General features: G+C 58.1%; 1 protein-coding gene across 2 annotated transcripts; it reads right to left on the bottom strand.

The window, feature by feature from the left end:
• Positions 1–538: 538 nt before the first annotated feature.
• On the bottom strand, positions 539–17,855 carry SPACA7 (sperm acrosome associated 7). 2 transcript variants are annotated; one of them, XM_032315261.1, is made up of 6 exons: positions 17,687–17,855; positions 14,343–14,405; positions 13,428–13,526; positions 12,485–12,577; positions 3,100–3,180; positions 539–748 (listed from the first exon to the last, which is right to left on the bottom strand). In XM_032315261.1, the coding sequence occupies exons 1-6, from the start codon at positions 17,772–17,774 to the stop codon at positions 675–677; spliced, it is 498 nt and encodes a 165-aa protein (XP_032171152.1). In that variant the 5' UTR covers positions 17,775–17,855; the 3' UTR covers positions 539–674. The 2 variants fall into 2 exon arrangements, with proteins under 2 accessions (XP_032171152.1, XP_032171151.1); XM_032315260.1 differs by lacking the exons at positions 3,100–3,180; positions 12,485–12,577; positions 13,428–13,526; positions 14,343–14,405; positions 17,687–17,855 and adding an exon at positions 1,214–2,318.
• Between the last annotated feature and the right edge of the window lie 3,379 nt (positions 17,856–21,234).

The raw sequence follows: 21,234 nt of genomic DNA, 5'->3' as shown, positions 1-21,234 counted from the left end.
GCCCTGGCTTTCTGTGCGTTAGCCAGAAACACAAAGTGTGTACCTCACTGTACAAACATCTCTAGGGAAGGGAGGCTCGGCCGTCTGCCAGGGACCCAGCATGTTGACTCACTGTCACTTAGATCAAAAACATACCTGTTTGGTCACACAATTTGTGTGGCCAAACATGTGAGGTGCCTAGAGACTCAGTCAAATATTATTCTGGGTGTTTCTTATTTTTGGACAAGATTAACGCTTAAATGAGTAGACTGAATAAAGCAGATTGCCCTCCCTGGTGTGGGTGGGCCATGTCTGATGCGTCGAAGGCCAGCCTAGACCAAAGAGCTGATCCTCCCTACTGAAAGGGATTCCTCATGCTGGATGACCTTCCAACTGGGACCTTGGTCTTTCCCAGAAATCCCGACGGTACGCAGGTTCTGAGGTCACGTTTCTTCAAAGTTCATTCTGTTGGACAATCTCTTATTTTTCAAGCTCAAATAGATTTTTATTTTTGTTGTTAAGGGAAAAAACCACATTGCCTCTAATTTAGTATCTAAATATGTTCATTTTATTTGGCACTCCTTGAATAAGTTGATTCTTCTTTATACCAAATAGTGATCACATTTTACTTTTCTTCCTACTGGTGAGGATGAGTGGCTGTCCCCTGAGGCAGTCGTGGCTTCTCAGTTCAGGCCCTACTTCCGCTGGAGCTGTTTGGTTTTTCCGAACAAATATTTGTGCTTCTTTATTTTTTGCTTGAGAGTTTTGCCTGTTTGGAAAGAGCAGATCTTCTTGAGAAATCCTAGGTGTTCCTAGGAAGCTGGTTTCACACCCACCTGTCTTTGTTCCCATCAGTGTGTACTGGGCCAAGCCCTGGGCTTCAAGACTGAGAGGGGCAGGCGGACACCGCACTAGAATCCCCACCTTGTGGTCCCTGGCCCACGACAAACATCCCTCCCGGGGCGTCCTAGGTGTGGCCCTCCCACAGGTCCAGGTGGGTGGGTTTGTGTGGGAACCTCATCCAGCCCCTGGCAGCCCTGGAGGCAGGTGCTCTCAGGATCCTACTTTAAGGATGAGGCCCTGAGGCTTGGGATGTGCTCTCTCCTGCCCAAGGTTACCCCAGGATGACACAGCTCGCTGGGAGTCCGGCGGGGGTCTGAATGCAGGTCAGGCTGCCGCCCAGCCCCCTGGAGTGAGCCTGGGCCTCTGGGGCTGTGCCTGGATGAGAGCTCACCAAGTGGCAGCCCTTCAGTTTCCCAAAGGAGCCACAAGTAGAGAGAGTCTGGGTGGGGGGTGGGGAGGATGAGCTTGCGGGATGGCCAGCACCCTACAGACACACAGAAGATGGTAGGGGACAAGATGGAGCTGGAGAGGTCAGGGCTAACGCGGCCAGAGGGAGCAGGAAGGTGTGGGTTCGGGTGAGGCTGGCAGTGAGCCAGGTGGGGGAGAGAATCGGCAGGATCTTGGGGAGCATGAGGCCGTGACCCCGACGGGGGAGCAGCGCAGAGAGAGGACAAGGTGGGGGGCCAGACTGCCCCCTTTAATGCCTCACTGCCACTGCCTTCTGCCCCCAAAGCCAGTGGGGGCTCCTCCGAGCTCTGCCGCTGGGCAGGGCGGGGCCGGGCCCTCCTCCCCTCGGGGACAGCCCGCTGTGGACCCACGCCTGTGATATCAGGTCCCAGAGGCCAAGGACCTTGGTCCCTCCTGTCCGCGCACTGCTGGGAGCAGCCCCGGCCCTCGAGGAGCGTCCGCTGCCCATCCCCCGGACGTCCAGGCACGGGGCCGGCCTGCAGGGGCGTCGTCAGGTGGAAGGGCCCTGCCTGAGCCATCTGAGGCCTCGGAGACTTCATGTTCTCACGGCAGAACTCTCCAGGCCCGGGGAACTGCGAGTTCGGCAAAGTCTCTCATGAAATCTGTCCCGGCGGCAGAAACTGGCTGGGCGTCAGGCCCAGTGGGTGACTCTGCCGTGAGTGGAGCAACCGCTAACCTCCCTTTCTGCCTCTGATTGCACTGGGGGGCCTGCTGCGGGGAGGTGCAGACTGGGGGCCTGGGGTCTCGAGGCCCCAGGGCTGGCTCTGGCCCCGCAGCGTCAGGGTGGCTCCTGCGGTGGTTGGTGACCACTCGCACAACCAGGAGGTCTCTAGGGATGCGTCTGGGACCCCGTCCTGGCTGGCATCTACACGGAGGGCGAGAGGGCAGGCTGGCCACAGCGACCATGATTGGGGGCTTGGAGGAGGAGCCGACGAAAGCGGGGAGACCCAGCAGTGTCCCAACGGGCTGGAGCGGAGAGGCCATCTAACCGTCCCTGATGTGGGCTCCGCGAGGGCGGGGCTGCGCATGTCTGCATTGTGCAGTCTGGAGCCCCCCAGCAGTGCCCGGCCCTGGGCTGGTGCTCAGCAAATACTAGGGGAAGGTGCACGAAGCTGGCCAGGCTTAAACGTTTGGTCCTGTGCTTGGATCTACGAGGAGCCGATGCGTGTGGCTTAGCAGCCACATTTACAAACCACACTAGCTCAAAATTAGGGTGTGGTGCATCCCCAGTCCAGCCAGTCTTGGGGTACATCATGGGTGTGCGGTGGTTAGAAGGCTGGAGGAGTTGATTCGAACCATCTGCGTGACTACAGAGTCTACCAGCGAGAGGCTGGGAAGACAGGAGGGGACTGGCCTGGAGAAGAGGCTCAGAGGTGTTCTGGAAAGTTCCAGGGAGAAGCATGGGGCCTGGGAGAAGCCACTAGGGGAAATTCGTGGGCCAACTCCAGCAGCTAGAAAGTTGTCTGAAAGGGAAGGGGTCGGGGATACCCAGACGGACGCCACCTGCAGTGAGATTTGGGGACCTTCCCAGGCCTGGCCATGGGGTATAGGTCGGCAGCCCCACACGTCCAGGATGTGGCCCTTGACTCCTCGGATTTGGACTCGGGGGGCCAGGAGCCCTGCAGTGACAACACAGGAAACCCATCGGGAGCTCCCTGCCGGTCTGCCCAGGGACCAAGTCACCTGCCCCTCCAGAGAGCGGTTCCCTGGAGCAGACGGTTTACTTCTCTTCACAGCGGGGGACGTCCCAGCAGGAGAAGGAGTCCTCCACACTTATCTGTCACCAAGACGGTCCCACGTTCCGTTTACCTAAAGTTCTTCGAAGGTTGTCAATGATTTTTTCCAGAGCTGCTAGGCTTTTAATCTGAAATATTGTTTCTTTCTCCTCTTCTGTGGGAAAAATTAAGCACAATGATCAAGATCTGACACACAAGATGTGGTCTAATTCCAAACTCGGGTTTGTCCCTTCAACCAGGCTGTCTGGTGTTCCGCCGAGGCTCTTGGCCTCTCCCCTGCACTGGCTCCCCGGTCCCCGCGGCCCTGTGGCCCACCACGAAGCTTTCCTTCCTCCCCGTCCGTTCGGAAAGGTGCCGGGCGCGTCAGTGGGGTTTCCTTTGTCCACACACACTTGGCTGGTCAACAAGGGTACCACAGGGCTGCACGCACGCCTCTCTCCCTCTCCCTCCTGCCCCCTCGCCAGGCAGCCCCGTCGCAGTGGGACAGCTGGTGTTAAGAAGCCTAATGTAAGACTGTGCTAGAGAAGGTCAGCCATGGGGGCATGGAGAAGCGTCGCGGTCAGTTCCATCCTGCCGCTCAGCAGCCCGAGAGAACCCTTCCGGCCCAGGAAGGAGAGCCAGTGAGTTTCCGAGAGGTGCCTGCTCTGGTGGCCAGAGTTTCACGTTAGAGATTCACTCCTTGGAGCCTACTCTACACCCTCTCTCTCTCACAGTCCCGAGGCACGGCTCGGAGGACGATGTAACGTCGACTATACGTTTACGTCTTTGGGGAGGTCAGTGGTGGAGCTCAGTGTACCCCACGGACAAGGACTCTAAGACGTGTGGGTCGCTCGGCGTGTGGAACAAAGGCACTAAGACCAGCCCTCTGCGAGCCTGTCCGTGTGTCTGTCTGGGGCCGAGGCTGGCGCTCAGGGAGCCCCTCCGGTGGGGAAGCCCCCACCTGTGGCAACAGGAGTGGGAAGCGCCCTTGCTCCCAGCGGCGGAGCCTGGGTTGAGGGCCGAGCACGGAGAGGAGGGAAGCCTGAGGGGCGCCCAGCTGCGCTGAGCCCCAGGGGCCCCCAAAAGTGTCCCAGGGACCGGTGTCGGACCATTTTTGACCTGCACCGTCCTAATGGCCCAGCCTAATCCATGAGTCCTCAGGGAGGTGTTCTGATAGGACGCTATAGCCGGTGCTCCTGGATGGCCCAGCCCTATGGGGCAGGGCCTAGGTCTAAGCCCAATGGAGGCCACCTGCCACGTGTCCCACTGTGGGGTTTATAAGGCACACCCCGACCTTTCTGGACAGGACCTTCAACCTGCTCCCGCTGGGCAGAACCCGGGCTGCTCTAGGCCCCACCTCCCCACCCCATGGTAGGTGCCCCTTTCCTGGCCCCTTTCCAACTTCGTGCGTCCCAGTGACACCCCCGGGCAGAGCGAGCACAGCGGTCTTCTGGAGGTGGTCTATCCCAGTGCTGCTGCTGTGATTGGGGGGCAGCTTTCAGAGGAGCCCTTTCTCCTGGCTTCCAAGGAGGGGGTGGTGGGGCTTCCCTCACCCACCCACCATCACGCTGCCCTTCAGCCTTCCCTGCCCAGGGTCCTGGTGCCACCGTGCCTCCCTGTCCTTCATTGCCTCTGTCCCACTGGCTGCCCAAATCTTAAGGAACTTTCCTACAAGATGGGAGAGAATATCGACTGAATTGTGATGTCTGTACCGAGTGGACCCAGAGCAGGAGCGCTGCACGGCCTGAGGGCACTGTCGGTCCCTCGCTGGTCGATGGTCTTTGCTCTGCTCCTGGGCCATAGGATGGACTCTGGATGTGTGGGAAGGCACACTGGAAGAGCCCCGAGTTTGGTTCCTTTCCTGGGAGGTGGGGTGTCTGCGATTGGCAAGTGACCTACCAATTGTGGCCGGAAGACCAGAGACAGCAGCCCCTACCCAAGCCCAAGCCTGTCCCAGCCGTATGCCCAAATGGCTCGAGTTCCACCATTAGAGATGCATTTCTTTGAGAGATTTTCCTTGTTAAGCTTTCTCTGCTCAAACACTAATAACCACCAGCAGAATGGCCCTCTGGAAATTTAGGGGGCCAATGGCAGTCATCCGTGGCCCAGGAAGTGGGACACACCACTGACCGGATGACCAGACTCAAAACTGCTCTATGTGTCCCTTAATCCCGGGGCTGGAAGTATCTAGCCCTACAAATGATGTCCTTACTTGGAACAATGATAAACGTGGGTCTTAAGGCACGGACGGCACACGCACATGGAAATGGACGTTAAGGCCATTGTTGATGGTAGCCCAGAGCTGATGATGGATTTGGGGAGGTGGGCACACGCCTGAGTCTAGCCAGAGCCTGAACAGGCCACCCCCGGGAGACCGGCTGCCTCCACCCGTTCCACCTCTGCTCTCCCGACCAGGATGGGGGCTGACCCACACCCCCAGGTGGCTTTCCCGAATCAAGCCGATGGCTCGGGCATGAGGACGGAGGAGGAGGAGGGCAGCAGCCACTGCCAGGTGGAAGGTCATCGAGGGAGGAGAAATCACTTTGTCTTAGTTCGGTCCGCGTTCTTGCTAGCATTCTCCTGCGGGTAGAAGGTTGGCATTTCACAGAACTTTTTGAAGAACCCTAAGTGGGAATTGCAGGGTCCTCTTCAGAGCTGAGTCTGCCCTGCCACCCGTCCCGACTCAAACCTCTACTCAGAAGGCAGGAAGGAAGCAGCTAAAACTGCTGGAAAGAGAGCAACATGAGCAGGTGTGGAGCTGTCGGCCGTGCGGGGACGGAGCTCGCGCGTCGTCGTTTCCTTCCTGGCTTTGCTCCGATGGTCGGCCTTATTGTGCTGTGAGGCTATGACACGGGCCCCAAGACTCGAGTAGAAACTCCATCTTTCTGGCCCCGGGAAAAGGAGCCCCTGAAAGCCTGTGTGTAACCAGGGAACTCTGGAAGGGAGAACCCTGAAGAAATGGACTTCCTAGTTCCGTGTGTGGAACCGCACCAGCCTCAGTCCAACCCTGGAGCTGCTGCACACACAGGACATTCTAACTACAAGAGCAGACTCTCCGAGAAGCAACAGGTTCAAACCACTCACAACTGGCGAGGTCAAGGATGCCGGATAAAGGCAACGAGACGGCATGGCGTGCTGCAGCCAGAACACCGACATTCTCCGGAGGGAAACGACGTAACACTCACCATGCCCAGGATTCAACACACAATGCCTCAACTTAGAACCAGGGTGTTTGCACCGAATTTTGGCGGGGGGGATGTGATTGGCACTACCAGCCTCAAGATGACACAGACGCAGAATGATCCAGCAAAGACTTTAGAGCAGCTGTTACACACACGCCCCATGAGGTGAAGAAGAACATGAAGGGGTTCTCTGAGCGCGGCGGGGTAATGGCTGCGCTACAGAACTGAAAGGGAATCACGGAGCTAAGAAACAGATGTCAGAGACAAAAATTTTACTGACAGGTCCACAGCAGACGGAGGCTCCAGGAACTCAGGACCGAGCAGCAGAAATCATGGGAATGAACCTGGAGAGGAAAATACGGAGCACGCGAGCGGAATCTCAGAGACCCGTGGGACGATATCAAAAGGTATAATGTATGTGTAATTGGCGTCCTGGAAAAATAAGAGAAAGACTGTGGCAGAAGAAATACCTAAAGGAAAACATCCTAGTGGTAATATATAGGTATTGAAAAAATTGTAATTGATCAGAAACTTTTCCAATCTATGAAGCTTCAGGTCTAGGTGGTTTTGGTGGTGAATTCTGTTGAGGAAGAAATAATACTGACCTTACTCAAACTTTTAGAGGAGACAAAGAGATGTCACAGGCCAACTCATTGTGTGGGGCTAGACTGTCACCAAAACCGGACCGCGATATCATGTGAAAAATGACAGGCCGATACTTCTTAGGAATACAGATGCTAGATCCTTAGCAATACTGGAACTGGTGGAAAATGTGGAGCAAATCTTTGCAGGTAGAACAAAATAAAAACTATAAAACAAACAAAACTAAGGGAGTTAATGCATCATGACTCAATGGGCCTTATCCCAGGAATGCAACGTTGGTTCAGCAGCCAAAAACCATTGTAATCCATCATTTTCACATAATAAAGAAAGGGAACTGTCCAATCATTTCAATACATACAGAAAAAGCCTTTGACAGAATTCACAATAAAAACCCTCAGTAGAATAAGAACAGTGAAGAACTTCCCAGACTGACAGAGCCCGTCTACGAGAAACGGGTGGCCAAACCTCAGACCACATGATAAAGGACCAAGCTGCGTCCTGCGGAGGCCTGGAAGAAGCTGCAGACACGCTCTTCTGTTTAAGCCCTCACGTCTACAGTATCGTGTGCAGTCCGGGGCCCCGGATGGGCTCTAGTTCATTTCTGGGAGGCAGAGAGTTTTAATTCTCCGGCCCCTCCAACAGTGGTGGCTTTTTCCTTGAGTCCTGAGGGTGTGAGTCTGAGACGGGGTTCAGAGCCTTGCAACCTTCCCCCAGCGGCTAGGGTAGAAGAATCTGGGAGGTGGACGGCCATCTGGCACAGCCTCCGTGCTACCCAGTCATCTTATTCTCGGGTCTCCTGCCCTGCCCCTGCTCCCAGGAGAGGCCTGTGGAAAGGAGCTGGGGGACAGGGTAAGATCCCACCCACGCTGATGTGCAGTCCACGCTTTAAGGATCAGCAAAACCTTAACTGGTTTCTTCCTACCCCCTTGCACGGTACCCCCGAGCTCTGTCAAAGCTGTCCCTCCATAGGCAGCACCCCCATGGCCTTGGGACTTCAGCTCTGTGTGGGGCTCCAGAGAAGCCGTGGCTTTGTTCTTTGTCTTTCTTTCATTGTTAGAGCGGGAACGATGCTCTTGGCAGCTTTCTTCCCAACTAGAAGCGGATGTCTGGAAGCACACGTATTATCCCTTCTGGGTCCTTCTGTTGCTGGCTGCTTTTACTCTCAGCCATGGTACGTGTTCTGCGTGGGAACGGTGGGCTCACCTCCGGCAGAGCCTGTGGCTGGGAGCACCACGTGTGGCCTGCGGGCACCTCTCAGCACTTCTGTATTTGCTTCTCCCAAGGGTCTCAGCCGTGTCGATGCCAGAACCCGGGCTCTGTCAGCCTTGCCTGCGGGAAGGACGGAGCCCCCCCGGGCCTGCGTTTCTAAATTTTCAGGCAACATCAGTAGACACTTGACTAACTGGAAGAAAATATTAGCAGCATATATCACAGACAAAAGATTAACATCCGTAATGTATAAAGAATTCCTAAAAATTCAGGTATAGAAAAACAAGAGAAAGAGGTCGACAGATAATTCACAAAAATGTGCCAAAGCGACCCGTCGCCATGAGAACATGCTCCAGCTCACGTGTACCTACAGAAACGTGAGCGAGAACAACTCTGAGATGCGGTTTCTCACCTACCGGGTTGTCAAGAGCTGAACGAGGAGGATGCTCGCTCTGTCGTCAGGGCTGCGGGAGGGAGGCCCTCGCACACGCCGCTGGTGGGAGCCCAAGGGGCACAACCTCCTGCGGGCTATCAGGGCGTTCAAAAGTGACGACATACTCACTCCTCTTCCCCTCAGCAAGCCACCGGTGGATTTCCACCCTGAAGACACACATCCTGCATATGGAGACACGTATGCGAGAGTCGCGGCTTACAGCGCCGTTTGCCGAGTGTGGGGGGAGAGCTGAAGACCCACATGCGAGACGGCGGTGGAGAAACCACGGTGCGGCCGCAGGGCATGGCGTGTGCCGAACTAAGCAGCCGTACACACTCCTCCGAGGAAGACTTCTGTAAGCCCAGCAGGTGACTTACGATCCGCGGCATTAGGTCGAGAAAGAGAAGCACACACGGACACAAGGTTAGAGGAAAATACACGCCATCAACCTCAGCAAAGTGGCTCAAAAGCATCTAAGACACACGACACAAAATGGTAAACAGAGTGATCTGCAAAGAAAGGCGCACGCACGTGGACAGGCTTGTTTATGCTCAAGGAAGCGTGGGAAGGATACACCAGGAAAGGATGAGCTGGTCACTAGAGGAGGTGAGGCGGCAGGTGGACAAAGGGGGCCGGGCACGTGGTCCAGGAACCGGGGGAGACGGTGCTCTGGGGTACATGATTTTTTGTATGAGAATCATGGCCGTGTTTTGTATTCTCTGAAATACGGAAGTAAGATCAACCTTGATGAAAAGGGACCCAAAAGGGACTAGAGCAGGTAAATAACACCCACAGCAGAGGTGGGACGAAAAGAACCAAAAAGGAACTTTGGAAACAAGCATCTGACCGTGTGTTGTAGGGCTGAAAATGGAAGTCTGTACTCGCCTGGTCTGCGAGTTACTGCCTCTGTTCTAACGGGGTGGTCATTGCCGAGAATTCCTCGGTTGCTTCCGTGTGTCCTCGATGAGCCGATGGGTGGCACGCTGTGTGAGAGTGAGCTTTCTCGCAGGTCAGAGGGAGGAGCTACAGGTCTGTGGATCGGCCCGAGTTCATGGTGCCCAACCCCTGAGCAGGGAGCTGTCGAAACACAGATCTGGGCCCACACACGCCTTTCCCGGCTCTGTGCCCCCAGAGGGCCGGAAACAACACCACGGCAGCAAACACATGCAGCCCCGACCCTGGCCTCTCACCACCGCTCCGGGATGGGCTCTGAGCCGACCTGGCTGCCCCCAAGCCCGGGGCAGGGAGAGTGTATGGGGCGGGCGGGGGGGACTGGAACATCTCCCCATGTGGAAAGTGACGCATTCTCAAAAGCCGTGGCAATGGGCTGCCCTTCAAAGAACAAAATCGGGCAAACGGAAGACATCGTCACAGTGGTTTGTAACCCACGGAGTAACCCGCAGCAGCCGATAAACCGCCGTACGTTTACCTGATCCAGAAGAAACAAGTGAACAGAGACCTAAGGAGGAACCACTCTTCCTTACAAACGCAGGAGAAATGGGGGGAAAAGAAAAAATTATGTCTGTGGCAAATACCACAGACATAATTTTTGCAGGTAAGCAAAGAATGCGACATTCGTGGTGGAAATACAGCGAAACGTAGGCTATTTGGGCTGCCTGCGAGTCTTTCCCAGAAGAATGGGAACTGTTCACAAGGGGAGAAAGTCAGCCTGATCGCGGAGGAAGCTGGCGCGCGGGGCCTAGAGTGCGCTCGGAGTAAACGCTCCGAGGATGAGGACAGAGCGACGCCTGCGTCACGCATGTCCTCGGGGGACCTCGAACGCTCTTGCCCCACAGGCGTAACCTGGATCCGGCCATGGGCAGAATTCAGACAGTCCCCAACGGAGAGAGACGCTATGAAGTAGTGGGCCAGGGCGCTCCAAGGTCAGGAAGGACGGAAGCCGAGCCGCGGCAGGAACCACGGAGGCGGCGGGTAACCGGTGTGCAGCATCTGGATGGACCCCGCTGACCCCCCGGCCCCCCGGAAAGGCATTGGTGAGGTGATTGGCAGAATTTGGATCAGGTCTGCAGGTTACCGGGCACGTCTGCCTCAGGGTGGATGTCCCGGTTTTAGTAACTGCTCTCGAGTTACCTAAGACATGACCGCTGGGAAAAGCTCGGCGGAAAGAGCACGGAAAACCTTCTGAACCACTTACCCAGATTTTCTGAGTCTAAAATGATTTCGCAACGGAACTCTTAAATGTCGCATCATCTGTGTTTTCCCCGTCCTGTTGCTCTGTCGGCTGACGTGCAGAGCCTCGCTCTGGTGCCCTCGGGGCTCTCCGTGCGTGCGTACACAGTCAGCAGTGACCCGCCCTCCATGTGCAAGTGGCCGGAGGCCACCTGCCTGTCTGCACCAGTTTGCACACTGATTTCTTTATTGCAGTGGACCGTCCTCAAGTCTGCTGAGGACACGGCCCTCCAGCTGCACAGCGATTTGCTCCCTGTCCCCACTGTAGCCAGGAGGCCTTAGGGCAGGGAGTGGGGGAGAAAGCTGTGCCCACCCCCCAGGGGAGGACAGTGCTGTTTCAGGGCCCGCCAGCTTGGAGACCTCATCAGCACCCAGCGATGCCATCCCTTCTGGGCTGCCGGGTGGTCAGGGCTCCTTGGGGCCACCCCACCCCACCAGGGGCTCTCACTCAAGCTTCTGTGTTGACCAGGCGGGAATGTCTCTCTCCCGGTACCTCTTCCTGCCCCTGGGTCACACCTGCCTGGGTGCAGATTCCCAATCCACCTCTGGCCCTTCACCGAGCCATGCCTCAGTTTCTCTATTGGAACAGTGTTCTCTATCTGGGAAGCTGTTGCCAACGTAGGGAGGAGGCCATTATGTTAGATCGAGGCCTTCGCCCAGGGGCCCAGAGGAGGTCAGTGTGTGCGCCAGCAGCTTGGGGCTGTGCGGGGAGGGGGCTCCGCAGAACCCTCAGTGGGCCACAGAGGTCTCGGGGTGCACAGTGTTGGTCTACAGTGCCGTCTGCCGCCGTCACACACGCACCACAGGTGTGGGAATTTCAGGTCGCTCTAGGGGTGGGGCTGGGCACCAGGACCCCGTGAGCCAGTGGTTTCTCCAACCCCCGCACCCCAGACACCACCTCTCCCCTCCCCAGCTCTTGGTAGCTCAGGTTTCCCTGTCCTTGCTTATTTCCTCCTGCTTCTCCAGTGAGTGCCACGGGTGCGATGTGTGTCCCTGAGGCCGGTCCAGCTCATGGGCTGTCCCGGGTCAGCCGCGCTGACCATCCCCTGACGCAGACTCACTGCTCAAAGGCTGCCTGGCTATGCAGTTGATCTCCACGGGGCCCTTTACCAGAGTCCGTGGCTGGGACGAATCCAGGGGACCAGAAATCTTTCTTGCAATGAGCCTTCTACGCTTACGCCACCCTCCAAACACCAGCGGCTGGGGCCTGAGGCTGGACTGAAATGCAGATTCCAGGGCCCCCCTGCAGAGATGCTCAGTGGGGGCTGGGAAATAAGTTTTCAAGTCAAATCTCCCCTCTCCTGGGCCTGGTACCAGGACTTGGTCCTGCCTCGGGGCTCAGCACCACGTCCCGCAGAGCCGGCGTCCCGTGACCTACGCCGGCGACCTTTCCTCTGCGCCATCTTTAGGGTAAAGGAAAGATCTGTCACCCCGTGGCGTCCGTCGGAGCCTCGGCAGACTGGAAGTCATGTCAGCCACCTCGGCTGTCGGAGGGACGCTCTCCCCCACTCCCGGGGGACTCTGGCTGGGGGGAGGCACTGGCTCTCTCCACCCACCGCGCCCAGGAGGGACACTGACCTCGCGGACATGGGGGGGCGGGAAGTGTGGCAGCCCTTCCTCCGGGCGGCCACCTGCCTGCGGGGACATTCCTCTCTTCCTCCCCAGGCCCTGCTTTGCCAGGGTCAGGGCCACGGGCAGGGGTGGGGGCTGGACAGAGAAGGGACGTCTGCCCGCCGCGGGGAGAGCAGCCTCCCTCTCCGGCCACACTGTCACCCTCCACGACGGGGCTGTCCCCCTCGGCCTCTGCCTGGCTCCGCCCACTGGGTTCTCGACGCCAGCAGGGGCTCCGGGGTTGCATTTACCATTGAAGAAAAGCCTGTCTTCATTCCCAGAAGAGACTTCCTTTCCATGGTCCTTACGAACATCCGTCTTAACACTCTTTTTAGTGGCGACACCTTTGAGGAAGAACACGGAAGAAAGAAGGAGACGAGTTGTGCTTGCGCGTCTACGGGCCTTCCGGTCCACACCGAGGCGCAGGGACTGCCGGAGGCCTGGTCAGGTTCTACTGAAAACGTGCGGGGGCAAGTTCGCGCGTGAGGGAGTCTGGCCTCGTCTGACCGCCTTGCCCTCAGCCTCGGGGCCTCGGCGGTGTCGGGCGACACCGTGCTGGGAACTGGGGTTTACATCGAGGCACGACTTCAAGGCAGGGCGGACCTCTCCTGCTGCTGAAGGTAGTTCGTGCACAGCACATGGGTTCGGACACCGGCTCCGCCCCGGCCGGTGTCGCCCCGACACTCGCCTTGGTTCTCAGCGAGCTGGTTCTCGGGTCCAGGTGCTTCCGGACACCGCGAAGCTGCCCTATCTTGGCTCACTACCCGCCGGGTGGCCCTGGGCTAGTGCTTCCGACCCTAGATTCATCCCCCGTGGAACGGGGTCAGGCTCGCCGCCCACCCTCTCAGCAGGCTTAGGTCCGCGTCTGTGCGCCGGCAGGTGGGGGCTCCTGTTCCGTGCGCCCCGGGTGCCCGCGGTGGCTAGACCCCATTCGCAGCCCGAGCACAAGACCTTCTTGCGTGTGCAGCCCAGAGCCCACCCCAACCGAGGGGAACCCGTCTCTGCCAGCCCAGGCCTCCCAGTCTCAGGAAGGTTCTAGAAATGGTTTGGGACAACCGTGTCTTTCTCGTTTTCATTTGGTTTTGCCCCAGAAGTAGCTGGCCTTCAAGAACGCGGAATGTTGGGATTGTGCCTTCACACCCCCACGAGCCCAGGAATATACGCAGTTATAGGTTCAAAAAAATGTATACTTGCTTTCTTTCCTCATAATCGCTGTTGGTTTTGGTGGTGGTCTTTGTGTTATAAGCAACGATGAATTACTTGGATCCAAAATCTCTTGGACTAGAATTTCATCTTGGGAAAAGCACACAAAGTCATGTTAAAGCCAGAGGTACAGGACAATACGCTTTTGCTCTACGTGGACCTACGGCCACCTGTGAAGCCGGGACTGGAAACAGGGACTCGAGGAGCGCCGTGCACAGGGGTCGGGGACCTCAGTGGAGGCCTCCCTCACCCATCCCCGTGGAAGTGCGTCCCTCAGGGCACATGTGAGCTGTCCCCTGGTCGGCCCCTCCCCCAGAGCACCCCGGATCTTCCCCCAACCCCCCAGTCTCTGCCCCACGCACAGGCCGAGGGCCTGCCCGACGCGCTGCAGCGGGGAGCTCTGAAGCCACAGGCTCCGCGGCTCTCGCCGGTGGACCACACGAGCCTCAGGAGACACGGATGTCCGCCTCTCACGGCTTCCCGCTCTCCCCCGGGAGAGGTGCGGGGTGGAGGCGGGGGCAGGAGCCTCCCTTCCCCTTCCGGGCTTCCGTGGATGAGCCCCACAGCGTCGTCAGAAATCCCAGTGACTCTGTCTTGTCTTTTCCCCGGGTGGTCGGGACCTCGGGTGGCCGGCCCCGGGATGGAGTGGGCGCTGGCCACTCTGGTCCTGTGGGGACCGAGACGGTCAGATCCGCCGGGAAACTCAGGAGTGCTGTCCAGCCCCCCTCCTGGTCCTGGGGGTGCTTGGCTCCTGCCGGGCTGGTTCGCGGGACTCGGGGTTACCTCCCAGCTCCAGCCTGGCCGCAGGACGGTGATTCTAACTTTAAACCGAATCCTAGCCTCCACCCCGTGCGTCCACTCACCCTCCCCCCAACACCAGATATCTGACGCCAGGAAGCTCCTTACCAAATACTCCAGCCACGTTTTCGTCCAGAATTTTTAAATTTGATGGTGTTAAAGTGGTGCGACCTGGGGGGGAAATAAATGCCCTGATAGTTTCACAATTCATTGAATCTGCACGGACTTCTCTCTCCGTAGTCTCAGTTTTGGGGTCCCTGCCAGCCTGCTGCCGGGGGAGAGCCCTGCCCGGGGTTCCCAGGACCGGGCTCTCCTCTGGAAAGCCGTGAACGAAGCGGCTGTATTTGGAGGGACGAGCCCTGAGCTGGGACTCCTGCCCCCTCGGGCAGTGCTCACAGGCACCATCGCTCTGAAGGGAACCGTCGTCCTGGCTCTAAGGATGTCGCCCTTGCAGGGGCTCCGAGGACAGCCGACCAGGAGGGACACGCGTGTCCTTTTGTGAAAAGCACACCGTTGCCTGCTCTCTGGCTCCAGCAGCAGGTACTTGGGGAGACCCGGGGATAGGAATCTGGGGCACTGGGAGTGCGGACTGCTGTTCCCTCTGGGGTTCCCTGGTGGGGAGGGGTCCCAGACACACCGGCCACCTGCGCTCTCCCTTCATCAGCAGAGCGAGTTGGAGGGTCTGCCTACAGGGAAGACGCGGGGTCTCGTGGGGGAGCGGCCGGGCCAGCTGCGGCTTCCGTGGGATCCCTGGACCCCGACCTGCCGCCTTCCCTGCCTCACGGGCCCGAACCCGCTGCGCTGGGGACCCGGCGGTGTGCGGTATTGATGCTCGTCTCCCCGCTGTGGCGGCACCAGCCAGGGGCTCCCTCCCACTCTTCTGGCTCAGAGCAGGGCTGCCCAGGTCCTTGTCCTCCACTCGAGGTCAAGGCCAGCCTCCCATCAGGCCTCGAGGTCGCGGCGCCTCCAGAGGGGAGAGGGCAGCCCGGGGACCGCCGCAGGCCCGGCTGCACGGACGGAGCGTGCACGCGGCGTCTGGAGACGCTCGGGTTCCAACAGCAAACCAGTGACGACGCTGATTTTCAAATGGGTTTAATGACGGACAATCTGCATACCAATGGACTCATCTGCGCGCGGAGGGCTCGGAACAATGCAGGAAATGTCTGTGAGAAGGTCTGCGCGGAGATGACAATCGCTTCGCAGTGTGCTGACCTTCCGCAACGCGGCAAAGCAGTGCGGTTCTCTTTGGATGAGGCATTAATGAGTCATTAAGAATGGGTCCAGCTGCGCCGGCAAGCACTTTGTTAAAAATACTCTTTTCATTTTGTGTCTGTCCCGTAATTATAAGGGAGGCTTTGTGCGCGTCAGCCAGTGAGCGTGTGCAGAAAAATATTTATGTTTTACAATATCCGCACGGTTTCTGAAGTGCGCTGTCAACGGTGGCGGCTGGGCTGTGGCTCGCCTGTCGTCACCCGACCGGCGGTGTCTGGGCTTCGAACCCCCGGCGCCGGAGCTACCAGGATCCGCTGACCGCTCCTCCTCCCCGTTTGCACAGTGTCCATGCCGGCCAGCGGGGAAGGGCTCCCCGTGGACCTCCGCGGTCGTGCTCGGTTAATTCTTTGGGGCAAACGAGGCAAACCAGGCCCGCGGCTGCCGCCCCGTCTCTCCCCGGGGTCAGGCCGAGCCGCGTGGCCGACGGCAGCGGGGTCTGCGGACACGATAACCCCCAGAAGCACGAGCGGCGACAACTACCTCCGTTTTGGCCTCAAACCGTCTAACTGATGAAGAGCTTCTTTCCGGCTCATCTCCTCTCTCAGGCAAGCGTCATGGAGAGCAGAGCCACCGACACCGGCCCCTCAAGGGTGAGGCCTGCCCGGAGCCGGCCGGACCCTGCCCAGGACGGACCCCGCGACAGGGACCCGCCTGACCTTTCCACCCACCTGCCCGCACCGGCCTCTGGTCCCGTTTCCTCCTAGAAACGGCGAGCACTTTCGGCCGGTCGGAGCCGGTCTCTGAGAGGCTGGTCCGCCGTCCCCCCAGGGTCGTCCCCACCACTGTCCCTGCCTGCGGACTTGGTCAGCGCGAGGGGCCACCGCTGGTCTGCGTGGGGCCGCTGCGCCCCGGCTGCGAGCCAGGAGGAGGCCCAGGGCTGGCCGTCATAGATGACGGAGAGACGACGGTCCTCACTGCTCTCCCGAGCCGGGGAAGGCGCCGGGGGTCATCTGGGGGCTCCCCGGCCCGACGGGAGGGCAGGTCCTGGAGGGGACAGGCCGGCTGCGGCTGCCGCGGGCGCTCCGTCCGTCCGCACTGGGGGCCGTTCCTGGAGACGCGGGCTCGGGACCGTTGTGGGATGCTCGGCCCCACCCCCGTCACAGACCGTTCTGCACCCACGGCCGCACGAAGGACACTGTCCTGTGTAGACGCCTCGAGACTCCGTTTCCGAAAGGAATGGAAGCTGGGAGCGATCGCCTCTTCCCGGACCGCCTGCCTTCTCACCCCGGCCCGGCCTGCTGGCCCGACCCCTCGGGTCACTGTGGACGGGGTGAGGGCGGGAGGGGGAGTGCTCTGCGGGGCTCGGGGCCAGCACCCCTGCTCCTGCTCCCAGGGGCGCCTCTGCTCCCAGGAGAGCAGCACCGACCCCCGCAGGATGCTCCGGGGCCCGGGTGTCCACCTCTGGGAGCTGGGGCTGGGGACCGTCCCGTCCCCTTCCCTTCCGTCTTTGGGGACCTCTGAAGAAGGTGGGGGAGGAGGCAGGTGGCCCGGGCACGGAGCTTCCTGGTGGGAAGTGGGGGTCACAGGGCACCCGCTTCCTGCCGTCCTTTGTCCTCCCGTCCCGCGAGTCGCAGTGGCCCCACGGTCCTGGCCTACTGGGCCGCGGTCGCCCTCCACGCAGAAGGGGCCAGGATGGAAGCACCGGAGCCAGAGGTGCGTGGGGACCTGCCCGGGGGGGACTGGAACCGTCCCCAGCAAGGGCCTCTGGGGTGGCGGGCACTGACTCCGGCCAGGGCAGCAGCGGCGAAGGCGGCTGCTGTTTCGTCCGCGTGTGAAGGACGCTGGAAAGTGCAGGAAAACCGCCTTCGTCGCGCCAGCAATGGTGTGCGTGGCCCGCGGTGGCCTCCACACTCCCGGGAGCAGCAGGCATGTGCGCGGAAAGTGCGGGACGCCCCCCCGCGTGTCACGGGACCGGGCTGGGCTTCTCTCGGCTCCTCCTGCGCTTTGGGTAAGTGAGACATTTTCCGTAATGAAAACGGTCGCGCACGCCCCCTCCTACGGAGTTCTGGATCAACAAGGCTTCCAGGACGGAAACCTGTTCCACAGGCTCCATCCGCCCCCAGAAACAGATGAGGAGGTCGACCAGGAATCCCAAGGACCCGAGGGACGAGCCGTGGCGGCCGGATCCAGCCCGCAGAAGCCAGCGTTTCTACCGCCGCGACAATACACTTGTGACCAACCTGAAAATATTTTTACTGGTTGGAGCCTGGCTTCTCGCCAGCAGGACAGCAGCAGGACAAACAGGGTCACTCCTCTGCTCCCTGCCATGTTCCCTCCAGCCAAGGAGGACAAGCTTCCCCTAAGGCCCTCCGCTTGGTCTCCGGGAGACCGTGGAATGTCCGGGGACCTGTGACATCACATCGGGAAGTGAGCCGGGTCCTGTCCCATGCGTGGGGAAGGGAGGGTCATGCTCAGAGTCTGTGACTGGGAAGGAGTGGGAGGCTGGCTGGGTCTCGGAGATCCGGTCTGCTCGCTCCTGCTCTGGGTTCTGGTTCCTTGCTCAGGCCTGCGGATCTTCTGTCTCTGTCCACGGCATCTTGGAAGCTTATTGGGAATGCAATCTTGGGGCCCAAGTCAGATCTCTTGACTTAGAACCTGCATTTGCACCAAATCTCCCGGAGATGCCCGCGCACACTAAATTTGGGAAGCCCCGGCCTGCAGCGGTCATTACTCTGGCTTTGCAAGGGGAGAAAAGGTTTTCCTTGACTCTCTCACGGTTCCTCAATGGGTCAAAAAATTAAACCAACAGACACAGATTAACAGGAGAAAAGCATAAAAATTCATTGAAGACACATTTTATGTGACACAGAAGACAGCATAAGGGCATGAAGTCAAGGAGACAGTCTGCTGAGTGCTTTGCGCTGGGCAGGAACGGCAGCTGTGGTAGAGAACGGGGTGGGCGCAGGCAGCGGTGGGCGGGGAGAGACGTGAGCCGTGGCGGACAGTGCGGTCGGCTTGTTAGGGTTCTCTGTGTCCCTTTGTCTTCAGAGATATGGACACTCCTTCCTTCGGGGTATACGGTCTACCTCTCACATGAGGGTTTTATGACCCATTTCAGGGGACAAGGGTGAGACGTGTGGAGGTCGGAGTGACCTTGCCGTGGCCATGTTCTCAAACTCCTTCAGCTTAAGGTAGTCGATATGCTGCTGTGATATGTTGGAGTAACTTCTCCTGAGCTCCGTCATTCGCCCATCTGGAACGTCCCCAGGGAAATCTCATGTTCAGAGCTGACCAACCCCCACCCGCCGGCCCGGTCTCAAGGTCTTTGGCGTTTGAACGGAAACAAACAGAATGTAAGGTTAATGGTTGGAGCACACTATAGAGTCAGTTTCTGAGGCCGTGGGCAGTCGTTGGAGATTTCTGGACGTGGGGCTCCAAGCATCTCCAGACGGAGGGAGGGCAGGGGTGGCAATCTGACCCATTCTCCTGCTTCGCAGTTCTTCAGCGTCTCGCTGATGTCATCTGGAGCTCCAGGAGCCTTCCCGGTGGCCCACCCCACTGCCGCTGGAAAGGTTGTCCGAACGTGAGCTGTGGCACTGATTTCCCGGAAGGTCATATCAACTTGTCCAGTGTCCACCTGCCGGGCTTTGGGGAAAGGGCAGTTTTAAATTTTAGCAGTTCTAAGGCAGAAAAGTGTGAGAAAAATTGGAAACATCAGTGTAGGGAGAGGTGGGGAGACACTGGGAGAAGTTAGAATTCAGGACCAGTCCAGCTTTATCGACTATAACCTTCATAAAGTTTGTCACCCTGAATAAAGAGGTAAACTGAGACCCCGAGCTCATTCGGGAACAGCAGAGGGATTGCCGCTGGGGAGACGGGCGCTGTAGCGAGCAGCCAGGAGCCCGTGGAAGGCGCGGGCGGGCGTGCAAAGAGGGGCGTCCAGCCCGCGTCCCCGAGTCCCGGCAGCGAGTTCCCTGGCTGGGGGAGGGAGGATGGTGGGGCGCGGTGGTCAGAAGGTGCATGTGCTGCCGAAGCGAGCACGTCGGTGGTCAGAAGGCGCATGTGCTGCCGAAGCGAGCACGTCGGTGGTCAGAAGGCGCATGTGCTGCCGAAGCGAGCACATCGGTGGTCAGAAGGTAAACCCGGTTTTTCTAAGTCCGGCATGTTCAGGAAATTGGCCTGTAGGCTCTCCAACCTTGTTTTCCTGAGGGTGCAGGCGTGAAATCCTCTGTACACGCCGGTTGTGCTGTACACAGAAACCCTTTCCCCTTTCCACGGGAGGAATGACCAGAGCGGAAAAGGGGCTCAGTCTCACCTCGTTAAATTCAAGTGGACAGGGTAAAATTCGCCAATGTGCATAGTTCAGACATGGAAAGCGCTGTGGGCCGTGCCGGAGATTTGTCAGTACCCTGCTTTCCGCGGCCCCGTGATGTTGTCCGCTCTTCCCAGCTTGGTCAGACTTCTGGGATCGCGCAGGGAACACATTTTAGACAACACCTAAGATGTTGATTGGCTATTATCTTTGATTTGAATCTAGCATCTTCCAAGCCGGTGGTTTTCAACAGGGGATGCGCATCAGACTTATTTTCCGCACTGATGGCTGGGATCATATGATTTTTCTTTTTTGGACTGTTTATGTGACAGACCATATTGATAGATTTTTGAACGTGGAACCAGCCTTGCACACTGGAAATAAATCCCACTTGCCCATGGTATACAGTTATTTTTACACATTGTTAGATTTTTTTGCCAGTAATTTTTGGGGGCTATGTGCATCTGTGTTTAAGAAAAAACATGGGTCTATAGTTTTCCTCTCTTGTAATGTCTTTGTCTGGCTTTGGTGTTACGCGATGCTAATCTTTACAGAATGGATTCTCTTCTCTGGAAGGGATCGTGCAGAAATGCTATCATTTCTTTCTTCTCCTTGGATAGAATTCGTCAGTGAAACCATTTAGGCCTGGTGACTCCTTCCATGGAAGCTATTAATCCCGATTCACTCTCACCAAGGCCTGTCCACAAAGTAAAATAACACTCTTGCCGCAACTATCTAGATAATCCGTTCAAACCTAACGAGATCAACCCTGTTTTGTGATTAGAAGTCATCTTTGATATTATTATGACCACAAGGAAGGCTGGAGGGAAAGATCAGAAAGATTTTGAAATGGGGGAAAAGGTACAAGCAGACGAGTGGGAACCCGTCCAGTTCACCAACCAGGTTATCCCCCTGCTTATTGGCTTTGAGCTATTTACAGCTCCGGACTTTATTTATTTATTTTTTAAAAAGATTTATTTATTTATTTCAGAGAGAGAGAGAGAGAGAGAGCGCGTGCGAGTGAGCGCGAGGGGGGGGCAGGAGGGAGGGAAAGAAAGACGCGCCAGCAGCCTCCGCACTGACGGGGAGCCCGATGCGGGGCTCGATCTCAGGACCCTGAGACCATGACCGGAGCTGGAACCTAGCGTTGGCCACCTGACAGAATGCGCCCCCAGTTGCCCCTACAGCTCTGTAACGTACCTAGAAAACTGAGAGAATGCAGGTAAGTTTTATTTGCAGAAATGCAGATTCTGTGAGGCGGAGTGCAGTCGACGGCTACCCTGTGGGTACTGGGTGATCTGCTAGTTTGCACCCATATTCCTCTCCTCCTATACACGTGCTGGACTTTAAATTTCTGTTTGGGGCGCCTGGGCGGCTCGGTGGAATGAAGCCTCTGCCTTCGGCTCGGGTCATGATCTCAGGGTCCTGGGATCGAGCCCCGCATCGGGCTCTCTGCTCTGCGGAGAGTCTGCTTCC

This window comes from Mustela erminea, chromosome 15 (assembly GCF_009829155.1).
Source record: "Mustela erminea isolate mMusErm1 chromosome 15, mMusErm1.Pri, whole genome shotgun sequence".
Lineage (NCBI taxonomy): Eukaryota > Metazoa > Chordata > Mammalia > Carnivora > Mustelidae > Mustela > Mustela erminea.
Note: the sequence above shows the minus strand (reverse complement) of the source record. Positions and strands in the feature narration are given on the sequence as shown.

Excerpts from the sequence above, each read along its gene's own strand:
- SPACA7 (XM_032315260.1), bottom strand. The coding sequence starts at position 1,829 with ATGAAGTCTCCGAGGCCTCAGATGGCTCAGGCAGGGCCCTTCCACCTG. Across the intron at positions 749-1,213 it reads AACTGAAGGGCTGCCACTTG|GCAAAACTCTCAAGCAAAAA; the intron begins GTGAGCTCTCAT and ends CTTTCCAAACAG.